This window comes from Actinia tenebrosa, unplaced genomic scaffold, assembly GCF_029948245.1.
Source record: "Actinia tenebrosa isolate PJP-AT-01 unplaced genomic scaffold, QUT_ActTen_1.0 PGA_scaffold11__36_contigs__length_13525064, whole genome shotgun sequence".
Taxonomy (NCBI): Eukaryota; Metazoa; Cnidaria; class Anthozoa; order Actiniaria; family Actiniidae; genus Actinia; species Actinia tenebrosa.
The window spans coordinates 5037693-5057445 of NW_028292571.1; the positions used below are offsets into that span (position 1 = coordinate 5037693).

At 35.4% G+C, this 19753-nt stretch overlaps 3 protein-coding genes across 3 annotated transcripts; 1 reads left to right on the plus strand and 2 right to left on the minus strand.

The window, feature by feature from the left end:
• Window positions 1–173: 173 nt before the first annotated feature.
• Window positions 174–2493, minus strand: LOC148912383 (uncharacterized). The gene is made up of 2 exons (XM_089027605.1): window positions 2206–2493; window positions 174–560 (listed from the first exon to the last, which is right to left on the minus strand). The coding sequence occupies exons 1-2, from the start codon at window positions 2491–2493 to the stop codon at window positions 174–176; spliced, it is 675 nt and encodes a 224-aa protein (XP_088883731.1).
• A 592-nt stretch (window positions 2494–3085) lies between these two features.
• Window positions 3086–12152, plus strand: LOC116307801 (THUMP domain-containing protein 1). The gene is made up of 7 exons (XM_031718117.2): window positions 3086–3285; window positions 3381–3485; window positions 4220–4476; window positions 4745–4865; window positions 5262–5411; window positions 5871–6396; window positions 10988–12152. The coding sequence occupies exons 1-6, from the start codon at window positions 3175–3177 to the stop codon at window positions 6360–6362; spliced, it is 1236 nt and encodes a 411-aa protein (XP_031573977.2). The 5' UTR covers window positions 3086–3174; the 3' UTR covers window positions 6363–6396; window positions 10988–12152.
• Window positions 7466–18930, minus strand: LOC116307802 (cyclin-dependent kinase 6). Its single transcript, XM_031718118.2, has 7 exons — window positions 18765–18930; window positions 18221–18597; window positions 14960–15098; window positions 14251–14418; window positions 11954–12114; window positions 10979–11114; window positions 7466–10555 (listed from the first exon to the last, which is right to left on the minus strand). The coding sequence occupies exons 2-7, from the start codon at window positions 18427–18429 to the stop codon at window positions 10427–10429; spliced, it is 942 nt and encodes a 313-aa protein (XP_031573978.1). The 5' UTR covers window positions 18430–18597; window positions 18765–18930; the 3' UTR covers window positions 7466–10426.
• Between the last annotated feature and the right edge of the window lie 823 nt (window positions 18931–19753).

A 19753-nucleotide genomic window follows, 5' to 3' on the forward strand; every position in this document is an offset into this window, starting at 1 on the left:
CCGTACACTCTCTACACTTTCCCTCTTTAGCGACCACTAGTACTAAATGAACACATTGTTCATTTATCTTGATTACATGACGTTTTAGTATATTTCTAAACGTTCCTTACAGTACACTCGTAATTTAGCTACAACTATTTCAAATGTTTAGCTGGAGAAAGAATAACTTCATTTTAATATTCAGATGGCGTGACCTGTACATCGTCCTTCATTATACAAATTTTCCATTCCCGCGAGAACTTCTCACTATTTCGAACCTTTTCCACCACGGCTGCTGGCATAATATCTCCCGCACCAAAATACACTTCTATGATCCAAGAATACAGCCATACGCATGAATAATCCCCTGAGCTGGGGTCGATTTTGAATACGCATTGGCTCTTAAAGCCTGTCATTCTGTAGAGAAAATCCCAAATTGCCTTGATTTCGTCATCGCTTGGTGTGGAACACTGAGTTGGTAACATGAATAAGAGCTTGAAATCACCTTTTGTGTATGGGTGCATTGAGGTGTGGTATTCTAGTAGCTCATCTGTCCAGTAAACTGCTTTGAAGACACCGCCCTTGAATAAAAAAAGAAATTACAATAATAATAATTTAATCACTTATTGTGTGCGCATTCCATACAATGATCATGCGTGCATTTCATTAATAATATATGTAACTATTTAACTATTTACAAATAAAATGAATAAGTATATATTAATATATACTGAAAATATATGCCATAACTAAAAAATATATATCATGAGATAGACAGAGGATGTCTATCAAAATGCTGATTTAAAAAAGTGGGTTTTAAGATGGCGCTTAAACAAACTAACGTCTTTAATGGCGCGAAGGTCTGCGGGAAGTGCGTTCCAGAGAACGGGTGCCGCCACAGAAAATGACCTTTTCCCCATTGTTATCCTGGTCTTGCTATTAAATGGGGCAAGTAATAAACTTTTGCTGATCTTAAGTTATAACTCCACTTATCCTTTATGTTGATAAGCTCAGAAATGTAATTAGGTGCGATACCATTTATAGCTTTGAAAACAAATAGCAAGATCTGAAATTGCGTACGTTCTTTCACTGGTGGCCAGTGTAGATCAACTAATAGTGGTGTAATGTAATAAACAACGCGGTGCGCAACAAATGAGTCTCGCGGCAGCGTTAAAAACGCGCTGTGTTTTATTAAGCTGGCACGCTGGAAGACCATACAATAGACTGTTGCAGTAATCAAGACGTGATGTTATAAAAGTATGAATAAGTGTAATAGCATCATCTTTGCTTAAGAATTTGCGTAATTTATTCGACTTATGTTGTGTGGATGGTAGAAGGCTGCGCCGCAGGTCTTATTTATATGCGCAGACATACTTAGCGTTGAATCAAACCACGCGCCTAAGTTTCTTACGCACGATTTAGAATTGACTACTTCATAACCTACAGTAATTCTGTCAATGTTAACTTTTGCAAGTTGCTGCTTAGTTCCTTGTTCAACTTTAAATGACGGATGTAGAAGGAATTCGTGCGTCATAGTTTTTATTACCTGTATATTTAAGAATGCTATACATTATAAAATAACTGTTATGAATGTCGCGTTCTGATTGGTTTGGAGCGCGTGCTTTATGAGAGCACATTGCACGCGCGCGCACTTTCCGTTGCGTCATTCCTATCTATTATTGTAATTTGTATTTTATAAAAGAAATAAAAAACTTGCTTGCTGTGCTGTGTGCAGTCATAAAGCACTTGGGGGTTGGCAGAACACTCGAGAAGTGTCGAGAAGCACTCCGCTACGCGTCGTGCTTCTCCCAACACTTCTCTCGTGTTCTGCCAACCCCCGCGTGCTTTATGACAGCACACAGCACACGCGCGCGTTTTCTATTTCTTCAATAGACTCGGTCTTCCGACGAGTGACTGACGTCTTACAGCACGTAAACGGTATGATATGCCGTAAAACTAGAATTGATTTCCAGTAATTCATCCAATCATAATCCGTAGTTACGTCTACGGTAATTACGGTACGGATACGAAATTGCCGTATCGTTTTGCAATCATACTGATAACTGCTCTTTCATTTGTTTGAACGCGCGCGCGCAGCTCATTCGATCGATCAGTTTGCTGCGCGCGCAGACGCGAGCGAAAAAAAGAAGCTCGCGCGCACCTCTTTTGACCTATTGTACGCGTCTTTACTAGATTAATTGTCAAACTCGTTTTGATGCACTTTACCTGAGATACTGTTATATGTCCTCTAGTAGATGGTCCAGGTAGGCCATTAGGGAATGTTATCTTAACAGCTTTAACTGAATCCCACCAATTCTTGGACACGAACTTGTAGGGATTAAACTCTCCGGGAACAATTATTTTTTCAGATAAAATGATGTTTCCAATGCCTCGAATAGCAAGTCCTTTTGCTTGAGGGATCCAGGATTGCTGGAACAGTTCTGGAGGTATATTACCAGCAGTACTAAAAGTAACAAACTGTGCGTAAAGCTCTTTGTCTGCTTTGTTTTCCATTCAGTAGGGGATGTTACTTTGACCTTGAGGTCGATCGCGACTTGAAAAACTGACTGAAGTTCACAAACTGCGGCAATATTTAGAAAAAAAGGAAAGCAAAATGTTCGTCTTCGGGACTGGACATTCAGCCTACCGCTATTTCTGACGTCATCAAATGTGATCACGTGTTGAAACGCGCGTGATGTCATCAATGAGAAAATGAATGAATAAGGGTTGCAGTGTAATGGTTGCCATCATCTGAGAAGATACCGGTTGTCTTTCCAAACTAAAATTATTGTTATATATTGACCAGGAGAAAAACATTCATAACAAAAACGAGCCGATTAATAACCTTAAACTAAGGTTTTGCAGAGTTTGAAAAAAATTTTTTTAAACTTTTGCGCCAGGTGAAAATGAATCACAACTCCATGATTAAAACATGTTTACTTTTTCCAGTTTTCTAACTTCTTTTATTCAATGCGTTGTATGTTATGACAAACCGCGCCTCCACAAAACAGGTTAACGTATTCACCTCATGAGCTCTCTGTGGTTACGAGACTACAAAGATCATTTAGCAAAAATATGCTCTAATTTCCAGCTCCAAGTGATCTAAATCTCATTCAAATCCCATTTGCGAAGCATCAGAGCTCCTTCAGTACTGCCGAAGTATTCATCTTATGGGCTCCCTGTGTTGAGACTACGATGATCACTCAGCGGAATTACTCATTAGAACAGGAACTCAAAATGGCGGACGATTCAAACAACAAGAAGAGAAAGTTTAAGAAGAACCAATATGCCGGTGCTAATAAAAAGGTAAAGCTCTCCTACAATGGAATTATTAATGTCATAGCATCATGCATCTTCAAGGCATGTTCTTATTTATTTTTCCTTTCTTTTTCTTGTATTAGAAACGAGGTTTAGAGTCGCTTGCTGTAGGCATGAAGGGTGTTCTTGTCACGTGTAATGAAAAAGAGAAAAACTGTGTAAGAGAAGCTTATAATGTCCTAAACGAGGTAAGTATCTGTTTTAGTAATATTGTATATCATGACTAGATACTCTTTTCGTTGTTTTTCCCCTGGGTTTATAGCAGTTTTAGCCATGTTTTATAAACGGAGTGGCTATTCGTACGTCACCCGTACGGCGACTTGTAATTGATATTCGTACGGGAGTCAAAAATTTCGTCGATTTTCTCGGGAACTCTGTATTCTTTTCCAACCTAATATTCATGTCAGTGATGTATTTTGATTCAAACTCATTTGACGAGTCGGTACTCAGTAGCGAGCAACTCACTTTCGCGACACAGAATTTTTTTGGGTAAGTCTGAGGGTCAGTGTCACGGTGTACGAATAGCCACCCCGTTTATTAAGTTTTAAGCAGTGAGTGATCGAGATGGTGTAGAAACTGCTTGCATGCAAGTTAATTCCCATTTTTTGATTGTTTTTTTTTTTTGTTGTTTGTGAATCCTATTCCCAGTGCATATAATCCCATTTTCCCAGCCCAAAAAAGGCAAATCCTCTGCATGAGACAGGAAATGGTGTCAAGTGTAATCAAACAATGTGTTTATGTGAAACAGTATACTACATATTTGGCATGATTTAGTACTAAATAGCACTGATAAAAAAATAGAAAACATTGAACTATTTTGTGCTGTTTTAGTGCAAACTAAATTTTGCACTTTTTCACAGATAAAGTGTGAGTTACTCTACTTAAGCTTAGAATGAGATGTCCTTGTTTTTCATGATTGTAGTATGCAGACAAGCTATATGGAAGTCAGTTTGAGAGCCAAGCTGATAAAAGCGATTCTAGTGAAGAGGAAGATATAGAACAGGCCATTGCAAAGGAGAAGCAAGACATGAAAAAAGACTTCAGGAGGTTTCAGTCAGTCAAAAGTGGAGCAAAGAATGTGATATTTGTAAGGACTATGCTTCCAGAAGATGAATATCCTGATCGTTTGGTACATGGTATTCTGACAGATGTTCTGGAGAACGGGTACCAGAAGACAAGGTAAATGTCTTTTGGTTGGCATGCGTATTTCTGGGTGGATGAGTTGAATGGTCTTAGGGATGGATAGATGGGGAGATGGGGGTGAGTAAATGATACATGGATGGATTGATGTGTAAGTTTATGGATGGGTGGGTTGATAGATGAGTGGATGGATAGGCAGATGGATGGGAGGGTTGGGTAAATGGATGGGTGTGTTCTCGTAAGTGGGCAAAAGGGTGGATAGATTAAATAATGTTGATTATTGATTACAAGTATTAATGATTTTCAGGCATTGTTTGCGCTTTCTTCCCATTGGTGTATGCTGCTATGCCAGGACAGAAGAGATAGAGAAGGCTGCCGAAAAATATTTTGATGAACATTTCTTCAATGACAGTGCCCAGCCAACCAAGGTGAAAATGAAATTATAAAAAGCTGCTACTGAGCGTGACAAAGACCTTTTCTGAGATAGCGAACATTTTACACTGTGGTATCACCTGTTCATCATTCCCTATTATGGGCTTTTTTGTACCCAAGTAAGACCACAATGCATCCTGTTTATCGCATGTTCATCATTCCCTATTATAGGCTTGTAACTTGTACCCAAGTAAGACCACAATGCATCATTTTTAACAAACTTAGAAGAAGGCCTAATGTGGGCATGTAATTATATAATGCCATGCATGGCAGAATTCTTGGTTGTGCACCCTTTCTTTTCTTTATTAACTGCAGCACAGTGGCAGCACAGCAGCAATAAAACTAGTTTAATATTATAATTGTGGAAAATAAAAATCTGTTTTCATTTTCAGTTTTGTGTGATTTACAAAGCAAGGAATAATGATACAGTTCATCGTGATGATGTTGTTGGTATCCTTGCACGCTTGGTGTTGGATTCCGGGAAAGATCATAGTGTTGACCTCAAATATCCAGACCTGACTATTTGTGTTGAAATTATCAGGGTAAGCTTTATGGAAAATTTATGAATTTGTGATATTTTTGCAAGCAAGTGTAGCCTAGTGGTAGTGCAATTTCCTTTCACCTCTGGGGATTCAGGTTTGATTCCTGGACCCAGCATCACATATGAGTAGAGTTTCTCCTTCTTTGGGTCTTCCTCTCTTCACAATTTAACCCAACCAGCTAAATTCCAATTCTATCTGTGAGCTCGCAGTTAAAAAAAATGAAAATTCAATTGCATTCTTGTTATGCCATCCCATATGTTGAATTCAACTATCTTTGTCATTAATAAACCTCGTTATTTAAGGCATTAAATTTTACTTTTTTAGAATAGAGTATGAATCATTTCCTTGAGGTTATTTTATTTTTTAAGTATATGGCTAATAAATACAGTTTGTTTTTACTGTAACTGAAATGGAAAAATATAGTAAAACCCTAATTATCAATACTTTTATTTTATCTAGAATATTTGCTGTCTCACTGTGGTAAAAGATTTCCATAAGCTGAAAAGATATAACATACAAGAGGTCCAAAATGTTGCCAACAAGAATGATCCTATCAAAGAGTCACCAGTCAAAGAGAGTACGAACAAGAATGACAAAACTAATTGTCTGAACTCATCTGATAATACTTGCAGTGAACATAGAGAAGATGACAAACAAAATGTGCAGAAAGTGGATACAACAGTTGATGAGGAACAAGACACTAAAGAAGGCTTAGAAATAGAATCCAAAGATGCCAATGAAAATGTAGATAATAAAGATGACAAAGAAAACGTGGATACGACAGCTGACGAGGGTCAAGACACTAAAGAAGGCTTAGAAATAGAATCCAAAGATGCGAATGAAAATGTAGAGACTAAAATAAAAGATGAAAAAAAGAAAGAACAAGAAAAGATGGGAGAAAATGTGAAGATAACAGATGAGGTAGAATCTGAAGATGAGGAAAAAGAATGATTTAAAAGAGAAAACAAAGATGTAGAGTTTACAGGTAACTATATAGAGGAATTATTACTGGTAGTTTTATAACTATTATTATTACTGTTATTTTAATCTATTTTTCTTATATTATAATCATATCTGTTAAATATTTAACAAATTGGGCTTTAAGACATACATGTTGGGTTATTTGAAAATACATTTTTAAAGGGAAAAAAATCTGAAAAACATCCTTTATTATTTAGAAAATTAAGCATAAATTATAAACTTGCTACTGTTAACAAGGGCTGTCAAAGTACTGGGAGCCACAGTGATTGCTTCAGGACCCATTTGATCCAGAACTTTATCAGAACTCTATCGAAAACTTTGAGTGCGTCTCACTAAAGTACTATGGACATCAGTAGATTGTGGCATCTACCAGTCATTTTGTCTTGGTCCAATTAAAAATCTGTAATATGATAGCTTAAGTTCTATGTACCATGTGAGCAAATTGCATATGACGTTATGCCCAAAAACATCAACCTTTTAGTCTGCATTCCTTTCTCCATGTGTCGGCATCCTTTTTCCACATGTAAGCATTCTCTTGATAATTGTGGGGAAAGGAAATTATGTTAAAAAATTCTACGGTACATGAAATTCCTTGCGAAATTGTAAGATTAAGGTTGAGCTGTCAAGTTGTTTGACTTTAAGGAAATACCAGGAAGTTATGCAATCCATCTTTAAATAGCTGGTAATGCTCAGATCTTAAATATGACGTCTCATAATAACTTGTCAATTATTTTACAAGAAATGATATCATTCCATATACCAGCAAATTATGCAATCCATCCAAATAGCTGGCAATGTTCATATTTAGTGATAACACCTTCTAATAACTTGGTGTCTAAGATCCAGGATTGTTTTCCAAGAAATGAAATCATTCTATTTTTCTTTTGATTTCTGAGTTCGTCATTTTTATAATAATTATGACATCATCATTCTTAGTAATGTTTTATGTCCTAGCTCTGCAGTTAATGTTTTTGAAAAAATTATCTAAAACCAAGGTTTTATTTGATTTTCGAGAGATTTGAGTAACTGAGTTTTCAGGCTGAAGATTGTTCTATTAAACCATCACAACACAATTATAATTTTGAATTATTTTTATTCAACGAACCTTTCTCCACACTTTATTACACACTCAAAGTTGATTATGGAATTTGATGTTACATACTAAAATGAGACAAACACATCTATTCCTTATACAATATGGTCAGGGTCACTCTTTTGTCATGTGTATCATGTATAGATAATTTTCTTAATGGTAGGAGTTGAAACGATTATTCAGCACTTTCTAATGCCATTCCATGGATTACCACTTGTCACTTGAAAATGGGGTCTTGTTTAATAGTACAACAGTAAGCTAATGGTTTTGAGGTAATATGCTTACTATTTATAGTTATTATAAGGGGGGAGGGCAGGTGAAATTTAGTGGGGATCAGAAAAATGTTTACCAGTAAAATGGGGAGGTTTGAAAATTTTTTTCAGAGAATTGGAGGGATGGAAAATTTTTAGAAGAAGCTACGAGAGATTACCCGGGGGGATAGTTATTTTTTGGGGAACTTCAAGGGGGGTCTTAAGAATTTTTTTGTCATATAAAGATTTCACCTACCCCCAACCCCTCTGCCATACATTATGAATGCAGCCTAATTAGGAATTAACAATACCAATCCATACAGAAACATACATGTACAAATACTACACATATGAATGTGTAGTTCCAGAAATTATCCATACCCTCCCCCCCACAGAGGAAGTTGGACTATCCAAGGGGTAGGGGGGTCAAAGAAGGAACAAAATTACAGAGTTTGTATGGCCATTGAATTTCCGGGTAGGTAGAGGGGGTATCTAAATATCTTCCTCTGTAGGGGGAGGTAGGTTACATGAATTAGAAAAAATAGAAACTATCAAGAGAAATTATTATTCAAGATCATGTTTTGTAAGAGTAATTCTCTTCGTCAAAGTTACGATATTCTAAACACTGACATCAATAATTCAGTTACTGATAAGTTCTTGGGTTCCAAGAAAGTTTTTGAAGTTTACATTTCCAGAGTTAATGCTTATATACTAGGTATCAATGGGCTGTAACCATCGATTCAGAACTGCTTAAATGTTAAGTTACTATACTAATATGATGATGATGATATATACATACCTATTTTAAATGTTAATGCCAATATGCCACATTCAATATATCAAAACTCTAGCAGGGATAATATTAATTAAAAGTAAAAAATAAAGCCTAGAAAACAGGCTTCCTAGTAATACTACAGTGAGGACACTCGGACCGTGAACACTTCAATTTTTTGTCACCTTTTCAAAATGCATACTGTTATTAGTAAATGATCCCTTGAAATGGGTCACTCCATGTATTTCAACTGTTTGCTTCATTTTGAAGAGCTTGAAACGGTACAAAGTTTGGGAAATACAATAACCTGAAAAAAACTCAAAGTGTTCAAGGTTCGATTGTGCTCGCTGCAAGTAAAATGTGGGTTACCATAAAAGTATGTATAATCTTGTTGGGTGTGCCTATCGGAATACTTTGGGTGTCTACACTAAGTGCGTACCCTCCTGTCTAGATACTCATGTCTACAATTTTGAAAATCCATTACGGGTTATTCTTATATTTTTCTAGTGTTGTATCTAGATTCATTTGGTTGAGGGTGTGTTGGCCCCCAAGAATCAATGTTACATGTGCCAAAGGTTTGTGATTTTAGTGGTGACAAAAATATTTATCATTATCAGAGATGCTATAAATTTCTCACATTTTAAAGGCATAGAGGCATTCCTTGACAAGATTCAGGAGAACCCACAAAAAGTAAACCTCCCATAGAATTACCCTTTAGTATACATGAAATTTTGCTACTGTGAAACCTAATCAAAGTCTCCCATAGCTTGTGATTTTCCACACAAGAAGAGACACAAACATGCATATAGGTCAAATAAAGAATCTTACTCTCAAGAGAACGACACATGGTCTGAAATGGGAAAACATTGTGCCCAAGCTAAAGAGGAACTGAACTTTGATGAGTTTTATAACTGGATTATTACCAAAATATAACACTGACTTCCATTGACTTTTTTAAAGTTATAAATACACATTTGGTAAAAAAACTGACCTAGTATCATATAAAACACGCAATAAAAATAATACTCTCCAATAAAAAATCATTTGATCAACACTTTTGAAACTAAATATTAAATTGATTTGACTAAAGATTATTTAATCTTAATAAAAATCATGTACACTCAATTTTTTGTTAACTTGTGGTAATGACAAGTTGTGTCACACTTGGTTTAAGGTGCTTTATTTAGACTAGCCAATGTTCATTGTAACTTTTCTTACGTTCCAATCTGTTGTGCCATGCAGTTGCTCTAACAGCGAATGTTTCAGTGTTGCAATTAATGTGCGCAAGCAATATGATCTCATATTTCTTTTAGTGATAGTGGCATCCATACTTATTGCGAGAGAAGCTTTTGGTATGCTACTTGAAGCTCGTGCAATTAATTGAACTTAAAGTGAAATCGCAAGACAAGTTGCAAGGAACACTGTCTCATATAAAAGCACCTTTAAATGACTTAATGCATTTGGTTACTAAATTCCCTAAAATAAGAATGGATCCAAACCTCAAATAAGTTTTCCCCATTTTTCTGTCTTTCTAGTATTTGATAATATTATTGGGGTTGCTTTTAAGGCAAAATAGCAAAACCATATGCACTTATATCAGGAAAATAGCAACGAAATAATCACACTTAAGTTTTCGTTAAATCAAGTTTTGATAATTATAATAAATAACACTCTATTAATAATAAAAACTGCAAATACTCTAATTTAATAAGATAACTATCACGCAGGAACACATTTATACCCTTCATGAAACTGTTAGATTGTTACTTTTTTGGTCACTCTTAGTATCCTGTTCCTTACGCACACTTTGTACAATGTAGGGATAATGTTGTTCAAGACACTATTTCACTCACTGTCAATATTCATCCATTCATGGAAGTGTCTGTCCCTCTGCCTGACTGTCTGTCATCTGGCCATGTCAATGGCTTTTTGTGTTTGAGTTACTTTGTGAATTCTCTTTGTCGTTTTCTTGAAGCTCCTGAAAGTATGGGTGCTGCATTGATTCACAAGCTGTTGGCCTACTCTTTGAGTTGAACACCAGCATTTTCTATATCAAGGATAATGAAAAATGTCATTCAAGGAAATACTATCTAGGTGGGGTTTATCCAAACCTCATTAAACACAATCGATTGTACCCCCTACGCAGGAATGGATCCAGGAATTTTAGAAGGGGGGTTGACTATTATGAAGATTTTAACAGGAACACGAGGAAAAGGGGAGTGACTGTAACTAATGATATACTTAGATATTTACATTGTAAGCTAGGTGGGGGGGGGGGGGGGGGGGGGGTGACTTGTCACCTCTTTTACCACCCCTGGATCTGTCCCTGCTATGGCTTTGAACATTTTTTCCCAGAGAACCTCAATATTGTGCAGAATTTTAATATCTTGACTTGACTGATTATGATTGCCATATGAAATCTTTTACTAGAATCTCTCTAGAAATAAAGTGCACACATTTTCCCTATTACCTTCATTAGATCAAAGCCTTCTGGACACATTTCTGGGATTAAGTTTTCAAGAGGTTCAGGAGTGTACTTGTGGAATGACAGCCATGGTATTGAGACCCCTTGTGGCCAATCTGCTTGAGGTGGTAATCCTATTACACTAGAGGGCAAAAGAATGACTGCATAAGTGGATGGATCAAAGGTATTACAGGGGGCTGATATAACAGGAGGCTGCATAACTAAATGTCATAAATAATGATAATAATAATAATAATCATTAGTATAATTTCAAAATAGACCAGTTTCGAATTCCAAAATTACCGCTGTGTTTCATTTGCACAGGGTTAGCCTCAAGTTTGTGCAGAATATTCATGTGTTCCAGTCAAGGTCCGTCGAGTTTAAAAGTGTTTGTATTGTTGAAGTTGTGCATTCTTTACTTTACCATTGTTATTTGTGAATATTTAAACACTGATACGAGGCTAACCCTGTGCAAATGAGTCTGTAATCAAGAAACACAGCGGTAATTTGGAATTCGAAACTGGTCTATTGAATTATAGAGTTTCGGGTACTGTGATTGGTATCCTGCTGACAGAGTCTCTCTTTAATTTCTCCTGAGTGAGAGAAAGAAAGGAGACTGCAGAAGTCATGTGGTTCTTTCTTAATGCCGCTATCCAAGAATCTGGATAATGAGATGCATAGTTTTTCGGTTTGATACTGGTTTAAACAGGTTTTGATGTGGGAGTCTGTAATAAGAGATGTATTTGACGACCAGAACTGAGTCCCTGTTGTAAGGCAGAATGGCCAACAGTTTATCAAAGGATTGTTTTGAAAGAGCTGTGGGATTGCCACCCAGTCAGCCCATCCTCTGGATCCATTACATTTCAGTGCAAGAAAAGGGAATCTAATATTTTTAGCTAATCATATACAGAGAATCCATCTTTTGTTATGACGTAAGCCAATCAGATTCTACAGTTCCAGGCATTCTCTAAAAAATCCTACCTAAAAATCTTGACTAACTGATTCATTTCTGACTTTCCCTCAAACAAGGGAGTTCTGTTGTACAACTCGGCCATTATGCATGCCACGCTCCATATGTCGACTGCCGTAGCATAACTAGACTGTAGCAAGACTTCAGGTGCTCTATACCACAATGTAACGACCTGGAAGTCAAATAAAAAAGTTTAGTTCAGACACAGAAGTCAAGACCATTCTGGCTGTCATTAATATGAACTCCGGTATCTTATTACCTGACAAACACCTTAAGAGGTAATGGCTTACTCTCTGGTGGTCCTTTTTATTTACACCCTAAGAGGTACCAAATTACAGATGTGGAACCCTTAAAGGTACAACCAGAATCCCACCCTTTTCCAATTCCCCCACCCCTCCCCCCCAAACAAAAACTATGTGGTCATTGGAGGCAAATAAGTTACATTTGGGATCATTTTTTTTGTGGACTATCAACGTTGGTTGTAATTTAATAGGCATTTAATGGGGTTGTTTAACAACATTAGCTTGTTTGTACAGACACAGTGATTATTTTTCATCTTGTAAATTATGACTAATGACTTTTACAAATGATTTCTTAATGACATGGCGATCTTATCTATTCTTTAGACGCTAAATTAGTGCATGCTATTATATTAGTGCATGCATGTATGACAACTATAAAAAAATATTAAATCAGAGCAGCATTTGTTGAAGGAGGGAGTTTTTCAAGTTATGGGTTAGCCCTATCTTAAATTTGTTGTAAAATACTGCTATGTTTTTTGATTACAGACTCATTTCTTCAGAGGTACTATCATCTTAGCATAAACATTTTCATGAATACCAACAGTAGAGTAAAGATATAAATTCAATAATACAAAGACCTTGCAATTCCGTAAGTAATTAGACTGGCTATAATTAGTTTCACTGTTGGACACGCATGGTGTCCTGACATTCTGTATTTTTGAGATTTGTCACAAACAAAGTGTAATAAATATTAAACTTATAAATAATGATACACTGCAACGCATGAATATTCTACATAAAATAAAGCGTAGTCCCAAGCAACACAGAAATCATTTCAAAACTGAAGTATTTGCGAGTTACATGATGTAATATGCCCACATTTCCACACCACACCCACTTTGACAGTTCTGTATAATTCAATGACACATTTGATGATACCAAAAAAATCTTGTAGTTTGGTGTCTTGATTTTTTTTCTTATTTATTTTGCTTGTTTTTTCTTCAAACAACTTCTTAAAGTTCAGTGGAAATGACACACATTTAGGGTTAAACATTTTGGATCGACTTGATGTAACAGTAACTTAATTAGATTCAAAACTATGAATTCAAGTGAAAATTAGTCGAGTTATTTATTATGACATGCCTTGGCATTCGTATATAATAATAATAATGATAATAATAATAATCAATCTTTATTCAGGAATGCCTACATCACATAAAACTGATAATAAATTAAATAATTAGAAGATGAAAAATACAATATGATTTATAAATTACCTCCCTATTCCCTACTGTGCTACCCATAACTTCCTAAGTTGTATTTGTAAGTCTAAAATTCTTAAAACTCTCTAGATATTATGATATAATATCTGATATAACATACTATGATATACTATAATATATACTATGATATATACTATGATATAATAATTATAATATACATATAATTTCCCTAGGAGCTCTGCTCATGCACCATGTATCCTGCACAATAAATACCTGACTTTATTAAACTCAAGCAAACATTTTAGTCAACATGGTTGTAATTTGATTGTTGAATGGAATAGTCTGGGTGGGTGGTGTAGTTTTGGCAAAGATTGTTTTTTTAGGTGACTGACAGCTGTTGGTGACTCTCAACTCTGAAGTCAACTATACATAACTGCTATTATGGTTTCTTTAACCACTACCAACAATTAACAGAGTTAAATGGTAATTTGAACACGCAAATTACTAGACTGGTCATATATTTGTAACAATCTTTTTTTTTTTGAAAAAACTTGTTGTGCTCATGTGAATGGGCATTCTGATTGGCTTAGGTAGTTTTAATAACTTTGCAAACATAAAATAAACAGACTTTGTTTTTCAAGTTCTCACATGCTTGCACAAGTCTCAGCAATTGTCATTCTACCAACATTTTGTTTTTAAGACTCTAAAGAGTAATAGAAAAGTTTTAATAATTTCTCGTAAATTATTTATTAAAGTTAAAAATAAATTAGCTGTCAAACAATATTAACAACTTAATGTCAAGATAATTTCATAATTAATTAACAAGCTGTAGGAAATTCTTACCACAGACGTCAGAGCCATGGCATCCTTGTAAACTCTTGCAAGTCCAAAGTCAGCAATCTTGACTTGTCCTTCTTTCGTAATGAGAATATTTTGTGGTTTAAGGTCGCGGTGAACTATGCGATGTGTGTGTAAGAAATCCACCCCATTGAGAAGCTGGTAAGAAATATCCTGTCAACAAAGAGTAAACATTTCAAAACATTCAATAATGTTTGTGTTATATGCTTGTGGTTTGATGCCATCTGGTTTTTCAGTGAATAATGAATTTAAAGATTGCTAGACGGTTAGAATTATTTTATTAACCCCCTCACAGAACTAATCCAATCTAGAAAAATCTAAGACAGATGGTAAGAAAACATTGCAATATAGATTTCTTCATGCATTTATGCATGCTTAATTATTACTAACGCTGCTTGAGCCCCACCCATGGTTAGATGTAGGTAACAGCATACAAGCTGATGAATGCATGGACTTCCTTGTTTTCCAAGAATAACCAACTAAATGTATCACAAAGCATCAGGACTCATCTTTTGCAGTCTTTGTAACTTTGCATTTATCAAAAAACAGCATTAAAATATACCAGACTTTTGATTAAAGAATTCAACTTCAAAACTTGTGGTTCATTCTAATATAATAATTAGAGGTAGTATGACTTGAGCAGGAGTTTAATCAATAAGCTAGAAGAATGCTGCAAAGCAAAGGTGCTACTTACTTTTGCTTTCCATTCACTTATTCCTGGTGAAGGGCATTCATCGATGTAAGCAGCAAGGTCTTGTTCAACATGCTCAAACACCAGATTAAGATGTGTTTCCTTGAGCAAGACCATGGGAATATGAAAGATGTCTAGTAGTCTGTAAAGACAAACAAAAATCCTCTAATAATTATTCTAGCAGGGTTTTCATTAAGTCTTGAAAAATAGGAGAAAATGAACTAGCTTAAGATTCCTGGCAGAATTTTCATTTAAGTTTTAAAATAATAGGAGAAGACAATGGTAGTTTATATAAGCCAGAGCATTTTGCTCAGTTACCCAAGTGTTCTTCAATCTACGACCCTCAATGATTATCCTAAACTTGCAGATGAGAATTGAGTTACATATGCTTTCTCCAGAAATATTTAAGTCAAACTTTAAGCTTCAAGATTAATGTCTTTATTAGAAGCTTAATTTGTGAAAGAATGCAACAGGTTGGAAAATATAAGTTTAATTTAAACTTATCAAAATAGCTTCATGTTTTTAAAGGATTGACCAGTTACTTGATTTCAATATAATAATAAATCCTTTTTTAAAAGAAAAATTAATATTTTGCAATAAAAATAGCTAAATAATTTAACTAATAATGCCACACATTTGAAAACCTTTATCTCTAAATATGTTATTTGTCACATCATTACATAATAATATGTGCATATATTGAGAAGAACAATATTGCAAGTACCAAAATATGTATTACACCAAGCTTCTAGGCATGGATGCAAACATTAACATTCAAAAAAAAAGTCTAGAGGATACCATAGTTATGTTAGATGTCAAGTCTAGAATTTCCTAGAAATTGCCATAAACAGCTCCAATCCTGGGTTGTTTATCAACTTGGAACAATTTCATCAAAGGGCTTGAAAAAAAATTAAAATGAATTATTTCCTAACAGATGCTGAAGTCAATATTCATTAGAATAGCCAAGTGTTGTTGAAGTTGAATGGAGTTTTCTTTAAAATACTGCACTAGCTTTATATTTCAATTCAATCTAAAGCCAAGCGTACCTGATGTCAACCATACAATGCTTGTTATTGTGCAGAACCTCTCATCTATAGCACATTAAGGTATTCACTTCATTCATTGAAGAAAATAATCTGGAGAACCCTTTGGTACCTGCTAAATATCATTCTTAATGTACTAAGAACCATGTGCTCCTTAATAGTTTATTCTTTCGGCAGAGATAATAAAAGTTGACTTCACTAAAAGTGCTATTAAAGTATCTCAAGGATTTTATCTTTGACTCTATAACCTTGAGTTTCTAGATGAAAATCAATTCTCCAAAGTAACTGAGTCAAAAATGTATTTTATTATTATGTAGCTCCTGGGTGTGGTAGAGTTAAACTTTGAAAAGCCCTTATGGGGAAAGATAATAATAATAAAGTATGTAACTTGTCTCTCTATAGTCATATGAGGTGGCTAATTTTTTTTTAGGATTGTAGTAGTTGTGGTAAATTTGAGTTTTCTATCAAAAAAGGTTTAAGAGAAGTTTTAGTAGCACTTCAATGAGATTAGTAGATAAATATCAGCCATTGTTTAATGTGACTCTTTGAAGTATACTTAAAATACACATGGAGAATGAATGGAACAGAAACACAGGCTATTATTCTGGTACAAATGTACTGTAGCAAGACAAAAGAATGATATTTCATGCTGGTTTTTTCCCCCCAATCCAATAAACTACAGTTTGGTTTGACATTGAATGAGGAATGCAATCACCAGACAACCTTTTCTAACCTCATCAGAAGTTGTCAATTACTAGCTTGGTTTTGTTAGTACAAGAATTAAAAATACTTTGACTAATTGTGAAAAGACAAATAAGAACCATGGTTAAGAAACTTGAGTTTGGAATCCTTATGACAACTTAAGCAAGCTCATTAGACCTGTACTGCTTCTTTTTACCTTCCTCCACCATCTACAATTTCTTTTTTAATCAAGAACTCAGAGTTTAATTTACTATTTTCCCTAGTCTTTTATCTCTTCCAAAAATCCTAACTCATTGGGGAAAATGTTTTAAAAATTATGCATTCTTAACTTTGAACTTTTATCAAAATGTCAAATCCACAAAGTAATCAAAGTCCAAACACTTAACAAAAATATCCTTGAATTTATAAATATTTTAGTCTGTTTCAACTTAAAATATCTTAAACTTAAGGAGGTTTAAGATTAATTTTAAATTGGTTTTTTGTGGTATATTTTGAGAGGATTTGAATGGTTTTTAGTGAGTTTTAGATCATGGAGTGAAATTCGATCCTTGACTACGTTAGCACACAAAAACACACAAAATGTCGTACTTAATCCCAGGGAGGATTAGGTCAATAAACCTATTTTCGGGTAAAAACATATTTTACATAGCGGAGTCCAAAAAACTGCTTGTTTTCAAACAAAATATAGCGGATTTTTCATAATGGTTTTTATGGAAATCTACGACTTAACTTGGGGTTTTAAATTACCCACCAAAATCGAACCAATCACGTTGGAGTTTGTATTCGAATCTATTTCCTGTTGCTTGGGAGTGAATTTCACACACAAACTGATCAACCGGAAACGATCGAATATCGAATGAATTGCAATATTTTTGATCGCGCACAGAAAAAAATAAACAATTGAAAATATTTGGGTTGATAAAAGAGCCTGGACTTCCGGAGCACCAATGATTCTTATGTAATTTCTCTAGGGAATGATTCTATTTTTATGCTAAAGAAGGCCTAATCTCCCTGAGCATACAGACTTGGTAATTTAGAATAATATTCTGTAAAGTCAACCAGCCCTGCACGAATATGCAAGATGCATTTTTGAAGTATGCCCTATTAGAAGTTAAGTAATAAATTGTTAGCATGTCAAAATAATGCAGCAGTGTAGCTCAAGTCTGCTTGAGGAATGTGTCATTTATTGAACTTTTTATTGTTCGACATGATAATGAACTTGGTCATTGTGAAATCGACCAAGTCAGAAAATTCGTAATTTTTTTATTATCACAAATTTAATACTGTTAATAACGTGATTACGAATTAATCCGATACTGAGTAGATTTTTGCTAATTTTCTAAGAATAAAATCAAAGAATGATATTCGAGTTCCGAGAGCTTCAAGACTGAAGATCAGATTCCTGCATGCCTCGAGTTTGGAAATGATATTTGTGAGTTCCGCTTACAGCACGGAATAGGACAGATTCTTGATTGAATATTATCAATCAAAATAACAATCATGCCTGTAATTTCCTTACCTAACAACATTCGGATGAGCACAGTGATCAATCTGTTTTAATAAGGCGATCTCTCGGATGGTAGAGAGTGGGATACCGTCTTCGGTGTTGATAATGCGAACTCTCTTTAGTGCTACGAACTGGCCATCGTTCAACAGATCTCTTGCCTTGTAGACGGTTCCAAACGCTCCGGTTCCGATTTCAGCCACTTCTTCGTATTTTGTAGCCATTGCAGAAGAATTAGATGCGGCGCTGATGCCCAGCAATCAATCCATGTCGAGCTTTTGTTGGAGTGACAGTAAGGCAAACACGATTTTATTGGAATTTCGAACAGTCGTCGTGTTTGCCTAGTATATAGAGGGGCTCATGGTGGAAGACACTCGGAATGCTGGTCCGATCTGAAAAATATATCAATCTAAGGATCTAAAAAGCCGTCTTTCATAGCGAACCATCAACCTCATGGTTGAAGATTAGACATACTGACTCGATCTCTTCCTGCAGAAGTTTCAGATCTACTCCAAAAAATTAGAATTATTTGGTTATGTAAACTGAGTGAATCACATACCTGAGGCGTAGTACGTGGGCCTTAAACAGGTTCCAGAGAAATGTCCGAGTTTTTGAAGATGTAGGGTTTAATTGTATTCGTCGATACCTTAAGCGAACAGCATTGAATGAATGAAACCCTTAAATTACTGAAAATACGGTCAATTTCGAGGCTTAGTGCATCCACGTGTTCCCTGTGTTGTTTTGCGTTTCCTGTGTGGGCTCTGATTGGTTGCTGTGGGCGGATCGATGGCTGTATCGGTATGCGAGGCAGCCATTGGTTCATCGCTGCACTGTGCATATATGATACCCCAAAATGATATCTCCGAGCACCTAGCTGAGGTGGTCAATCAATACTGAAACATTCCCTCCAAAAAAATTGAACTATCCCTTTCGTGTTCCGGGTCAATCTCCCGTCCTTCCAGTTCTGAAAATGAAAATTTTCTGTTTCCGTGTAACGAACAAATAAACCCGGTTTTTGATTCGTGTCTGTGGAAGAATCCCGTTGCTATGGTACCCTACAGGTATTTTGCTAACTACATGATTCATTTTTGTGGTAGCGAAGCGTAAAGACTTTTTCAATTTCCAGCTGGCGTTTTTTGTAACGGTGGACGCTCAGTAACCAAAGCTGCAAGACCATTACACGCCGTCTGGGTTTTTCCCCGAAATTGTTGTTTTCCTAACGGTTATTTTGTCTTACTAAAAAAATAGTCATGCTTTTTTTGCCATTTATAGTTTAAAAAATAATGGTAGAAACTTATTTTTACGTTTTTACCAAACATTTTTACCAAGTATCCGTTACCAAAAAAAAAAAAAAAAAAAGAATATGCTTAAGTTATCATTCATTTACTTTAATGCATTTATGATTTTCCCCCAGACTTTCCAAGTGTCATTATTCTTGGCAGAGAGTTTCACTCATAGTCCACCAGCAACAAGCCGACCATACCGTGGAAGTATCGTGTTGAAGTCCATGTGCAGTCTGTTGCTTCTAGTCTAGAAAAATCCACGCCT

Bases quoted from the DNA above. Each gene is read 5' to 3' on its own strand.
- LOC148912383 (XM_089027605.1), bottom strand. From the start codon at position 2,493: ATGGAAAACAAAGCAGACAAAGAGCTTTACGCACAGTTTGTTACTTTT. The intron at 561-2,205 runs GTAAAGTGCATC...TTTTTATTCAAG, and splicing joins GACATATAACAGTATCTCAG to GGCGGTGTCTTCAAAGCAGT.
- LOC116307801 (XM_031718117.2), top strand. From the start codon at position 3,175: ATGATCACTCAGCGGAATTACTCATTAGAACAGGAACTCAAAATGGCG. The intron at 3,286-3,380 runs GTAAAGCTCTCC...TTCTTGTATTAG, and splicing joins ATGCCGGTGCTAATAAAAAG to AAACGAGGTTTAGAGTCGCT. The intron at 3,486-4,219 runs GTAAGTATCTGT...TCATGATTGTAG, and splicing joins CTTATAATGTCCTAAACGAG to TATGCAGACAAGCTATATGG.
- LOC116307802 (XM_031718118.2), bottom strand. From the start codon at position 18,429: ATGGCTACAAAATACGAAGAAGTGGCTGAAATCGGAACCGGAGCGTTT. The intron at 15,099-18,220 runs GTAAGGAAATTA...TTGTCTTTACAG, and splicing joins GCTCATCCGAATGTTGTTAG to ACTACTAGACATCTTTCATA. The intron at 11,115-11,953 runs GTAGGATTTTTT...TTTGCCCTCTAG, and splicing joins CAGTTAGTCAAGATTTTTAG to TGTAATAGGATTACCACCTC.